Here is a 5,518-nt window from a genome sequence, read left to right as displayed (position 1 = left end):
AGCTCGGGTCGAACATTTATAGTTTTAAACCCTTTTTATTCCGTCTACCAAATCCACTGACAAGGCTTTGGTTGGCCTGCGGCTATAGTAGAAGACACTTGCCCAAGGTGCCAGACAGTGGGACTGAACCCAGGACCATGTGGTTGGTAATCAAGCTACTTACCACACAGCCACACCTGCAATTATCGGTGGTAATGAATTTAAAAAAAAAAAATTTTTTTTTTTTTTCTGATATATTTATTTATTTCTTTGTACAGGGTGAGAGGCGGAGGTCGCTGTCACTTGCTGAGCCCTACACTCCAAAGACTCTATCAAACCCCATTGACATCCAGAACCAGACAACAAAGGATGACACTGATGGTAATGTCTGGCAATGGTTTCTTTCTAAATGTTGTTGTTGTTGTTGTTTACATTTGGTATTTAGAATCCCCGTCCTTGGTTCGTGCAATCCCTATTTTAAAGACAGCTAAAAGTTTTGGCTGTTATATTGAGTAAAGTCAGGTAACTATGTCGAAGCTGCCTCACTGATTCATGCGGCCCCTATGCCAGTGACACGTTAAAAGGCATTCGAGCAAGATCGTTCGTCGCCTTCCTGGCACGTGAAAAGACATTCGAGCAAGATCATTGCCAGTGCCCCTGGACTGGCTCTTGTGCGGGTGGCACATAAAATACACCATTTTTAGCGTGGCCGTTGATCGTTACCAACGTCGCCTCCCTGGCACTTGTGCCAGTGGCATGTGAAAAGACATTCAAGTGAGATTGTTGCCAGTGCCCCTGAACTGGCTCCTGTGCGGGTGGCACGTAAAAAACAATTTTCGAGCGTGGCCATTGCCAGAACCGCCTGACTGGCCCTCGTGCCAGTGGCGCGTGAAACACCAATTACACTCTCGGAGTGGTTGGCGTTAGGCAGGGCATCCAGCTGTAGAAACTCTGCCAAATCAGACTGGAGCCTGGTGTAGCCATCTGGTTCACCAGTCCTCAGTCAAATCGTCCAACCCATGCTAGGATGGAAAGCGGACGTTAAACGACAACGATGATGATAGGGAGTTTACAGGACAGATTAGGTTGTTACATTGAGTAAGGTCAAGGGATTATATAGAAGTTCCCGCATTGGCTCGTATGGTCCTTATTTTGAAAACAGTTGGGAGTTTTTTGAGGGGAGATAGTGTTACATTCAGGTCAAGTGACTACACAGAAGTTCCCTCTCTGGTTCATGTGGTCCCTATTTTAAAGACAGTAGGGAGTTTTTTGATGGAGAGATTTGGTTGTTACACCAAGAAAGATATCTCTCTCTCAAATTTGCGATGTCACAGGTACCAAGCTGTATCGGCCCCTTTGCCTTTCCCTTGGATAACATCAGTGGCGTGGAGAGGGGAGGCTGGTATGCATGGGTGACTGCTGGTCTTCCATAAACAACCTTGGCTGGACTTGTGCCCAGGAGGGGAACTTTCTAGGTGTAATCCCATAGTCATTCATGATTGAAGGTGGACTTTAGCCGTTATCCTATGTACATATAATGGTATGGAGGGGAGGCTGGTATGCATGAGCGACTGCAGGTCTTCCAGAAACAACCTTGTGTCTCGGAGGGGAACTTCCTAGGTGCAACCCTATGGCCCTTCATGACTGAAAGGGGTCTTAACCCTTTTACCTTATATACACACACACACACACACACACACACACACAGATATGTATGTATAAATGTATATGTGTGTAAAGTACAGTTCAATTGTTTCCCTCACACATATTTTTGTATAACGATGATAATAACAACATCAACAATGATATAATAATAATGATAATGATAATAATAATAATAATAATAATAATAATAATAATAATAATAATAGTTAGTATTTCGTGCACCCTTTACAGGAACTCGCAAAAGGAAAGGTAATTATGTATGACTGTTTATTGAATAACGAGCTGCTAATTGATACCCTCCTCTGGCACTACAACAATCATCATCATCATCATCATCATCATTTCCCTCACCTTCTGTATCATCATCATCACCATCATCATCATTACAATCATCACCATTTTCATTTTCACTATCATTAACTAACATTATCATCATCATCATCATCGTCATCACATTCATCATTTCATCACCACCATCAAAACTACCATCATCGTCAGTGCCACTGCAACCTTCATCATCACCATGACAACCACTATCATCACTACCACCACAACCATCATCATCATCATCATCACACTTTACCATTACCATCCTCTCGTCAACAATACACTAAATCCAGCTTAATTTTCAAGGTTTTTTTTTTTCTTTGATATAAACCTGCTGTATTAATCAACTCCACCTGGTGACTAATTAATGATCTGTTGCTGCAATCCACACACAACCATACACGCACGCACATGCACATAATAAGGGAGGATCATGTTTTATTGTATTTATTGGGTGAAATTGTGATTAACTGTTACTCTGAGTTTTGTGTTTTCAATATATATATATATATATATATATATATAGGCGTAGGAGTGGCTGTGTGGTAAGTAGCTTGCTTACCAACCACATGGTTCCGGGTTCAGTCCCACAGCGTGGCACCTTGTAAAGAGTAAAGAGTATATATATATATATATAAAATGTTTATATATTGTGTGTGTGTGTGTGTGTATATATTATATAGATAAATATCTTTGAATGTTGGGTCTCATGGAGGCACCAACAAATGAGTGAGATCTTTGGTGATATGCTGTGCTTGGGAAGACTTGTCAAACCAAGTGAAATCATAGACACGGCTGATGCTGGGGTCACGTAACTGGCACCTGTTACACTCTTGGAGTGGTTGGTGTTAAGAAGGGCATCCAGCTGTAGAAACCCTGCCAAATCAGACTGGAACGTGGTGAAGCTCTTCAGCTTACCAGGTCCAGTCAAACCATTTAACCCATGCCAGAATGGAAAGCAGTTGTTAAATGATGATGATGTAATGTATGTCAAACCGGGTGATTGTAAAAATAATTTGGCATTACTTATTCCACCTTACATTACACAGTTTGGGATTATGTCTGTATCTACACACTATATATAATACATATGTATATGTACATACAGACACATGCACACACACACATATACACATGCATACATATAAACACACACAGCTGCTGTTGCTCTCAAGGTACTTTTATGAATCTTTTCTGTTTGGTTGCACATTTGTAAATTTTAAAATGAAGTAAAAATTTTCAAAATTTGGTGTATTGATGTAATTTTTCAAGCTGATTTTTCTGGTCCTAATTCAATTGTTCCACCAAAATGTCTAAAAACAGTTACAGAGATTTAAAATTTGATCATTTTTACCCAGTCAGGAAACAGGTTTGGGAACTCATTTTTGTGCGTGACTGCAATTGTAAGACAAAAAAAAAAAACAACAATTATTTCTGCTCGAGGCCTTGATAATTTTGGGGGAAGGAAGCTAGTCAATTATATCAACCCCAGTGCATAACTGGTACAAAGTCGACCTTGGCAGAATTTGAACTCAGAACGTAGTGGTAGATGACAAGACAATGATGTCAACATTGCAATAATAGCACATGGTTTAACCCTTTTGTTACTGTTGAAATAAACTACTTTCATCATCGTCATCATCATCATCGTTTAACGTCCGCTTTCCATGCTAGCATGGGTTGGACGATTTGACTGAGGACTGGTGAACTAGGTGGCTACACCAGGCTCCAATCTGATTTGGCAGAGTTTCTACAGCTGGATGCCCTTCCTAACACCAACCACTCCGAGAGTGTAGTAATGTGCTTTTACGTGCCACCGGCATGAAGGCCAGTCAAGAGGTACTGGCAATGCTGATGCTTGGAACATAAATTAACATTATGAAATTTTGATGGAAGGTTTCAATTTAGATTTGTGTGAAACAGAATTTATGTCATCCAACCGGGGCTGGTTTTAGGCAGATTTGTATCAAAAGGGTTAATCATTTAATAAGCAAAAAATGACTGAGAAACGAGTAAACAACACATGTTTTGTAGCTTAAAGCATTCGATATGCATTTAATGCAAAAAGAACAACACATTTTGTTGTTTTAAGAGCAGAAAGAACAAACTGTAAACAAATGAAATATTTCATAAACATACATTTTTGTAAAAATGCATGGTTTATACAGGAGAGTTCCAAAGTCTTGTTACTATAGAAACAGGCACCTATGTCTGTGGTTTTTGTTTGGCTAAAATTACCCCAAATTCACAAACTTTAAAAGCTATTAACTGTTTATTTATTGATTTTTGGTGAAAATGAATTTCATGTCAATAAAGAGCATGCAGAACTACATTAATACACCAAGTTTGAAACCAATTGAAATAAAATTGAAGAAATTGAAAAGTGGCAGCCCAACAGAAACGATCCCTGTTACTGCTGCTGCTTCTGCTGCTGTTATTGATGATGTTGCTGTTGTTTTTGTTGTACATGCGCACACACATACACACAGAGCTCTGACTGGCAAGTTCCTTTCTTTACAGACACACCTCACTGTCGTTACGTGGAAATGGATGACCCATTCCACGCAGTCATGAGTAAGTGGCTTTGTGTGGCGACTTGTCGCTTGACCACTCACACCAACCCACTGACAACTGACCACTTGCTTTCTCTCTTGCCGTCTAAATCCTTCTCTCTCTCTCTCTTGTTGCTTTTAATATGTGGGACATATGCTAGTGTGGCCGCTCTCTGACCACAGCATACTCTCTCTCTCTCTTTCTCTGTTGTGTTTGTGTGGACAAAGGCTATTTGTGATGACATATAGCATAACCACTCACTAACTCACTGACCACAACCGTCTTTCTTGTTTTTTATGGATAAAACAAAAGCTTTTTGAGGAGACTTGTAATTTGACCACTCACTAATTCACTGACCACCACTACCTGTTTTTATGTGTGGGATAGAGGCTTTTTGTGGCAACTTCTAGCTTGACCACTCACTAATTCACTGACCACCACCTTCTCTCTCTTTCATAGTTTTATCAATGGAACAAAGGTTTTTTTATTTTGTGGCAATATGCAGTTTGACCACTCATCAACTTACTGACCATCGTCTTCTTCTCTGTTTTATGTGTAGGATAGAGGCTATTATGGTGACATAGCTTGACCACTCACTAATTCACTGACCACCACCTTCTCTCTCTTTCATATTTTTATCAATGGAACAAAGGTTTTTTTATTTTGTGGCAATATGCAGTTTGACCACTCATCAACTCACTGACCATCGTCTTCTCTGTTTTATGTGTAGGATAGAGGCTATTATGGTGACAGCTTGACCACTCACTAATTCACTGACCAGTTTCTCCTACCCTTTTATGAATGGTAGAAAAAGCATTTTGTGGCAACATATAGTTTGACCACTTACCAACTCACTGACCACCCACCTTTCTTTTGTCTTCTCCCCTTCTGTTTTTGGTGTATAGGAAAGAGGCTTTGTGTGGCAATGACATATTGCTTGTCCATTACAGCAACTGACCAACCCTCTTACATTCTGTGACATCCTCTCCCCCCC

The 5,518-nt window shown here is 40.1% G+C and overlaps 2 protein-coding genes across 2 annotated transcripts in view; both read left to right on the top strand.

Moving 5' to 3' along the window:
* Nucleotides 1–3,308, top strand: part of LOC106875122 (inositol hexakisphosphate and diphosphoinositol-pentakisphosphate kinase 2) — a gene marked incomplete at its 5' end in the record, with an annotated part of 104,900 nt that extends 101,592 nt beyond the window's left edge. Inside the window, 2 exons of the mRNA XM_052977751.1 lie at nucleotides 258–360; nucleotides 3,244–3,308. Coding sequence (XP_052833711.1) covers nucleotides 258–360; nucleotides 3,244–3,308 — 168 coding nt within the window. The remainder of the gene's footprint in view (nucleotides 1–257; nucleotides 361–3,243) is intronic.
* Nucleotides 1–5,518, top strand: part of LOC128251185 (uncharacterized) — a 19,476-nt gene that overhangs the window by 2,000 nt on the left and 11,958 nt on the right. The window contains exons 2-4 of the mRNA XM_052977750.1: nucleotides 258–360; nucleotides 1,876–1,893; nucleotides 4,492–4,545. Coding sequence (XP_052833710.1) covers nucleotides 4,518–4,545 — 28 coding nt within the window. The 5' untranslated portion in view covers nucleotides 258–360; nucleotides 1,876–1,893; nucleotides 4,492–4,517. The remainder of the gene's footprint in view (nucleotides 1–257; nucleotides 361–1,875; nucleotides 1,894–4,491; nucleotides 4,546–5,518) is intronic.

This window comes from Octopus bimaculoides, chromosome 28, assembly GCF_001194135.2.
Source record: "Octopus bimaculoides isolate UCB-OBI-ISO-001 chromosome 28, ASM119413v2, whole genome shotgun sequence".
Classification (NCBI taxonomy): Eukaryota; Metazoa; Mollusca; class Cephalopoda; order Octopoda; family Octopodidae; genus Octopus; species Octopus bimaculoides.
The sequence above is the reverse complement of the archived record's forward strand: the minus strand, read 5'-3'. Positions and strand labels throughout refer to the sequence as shown.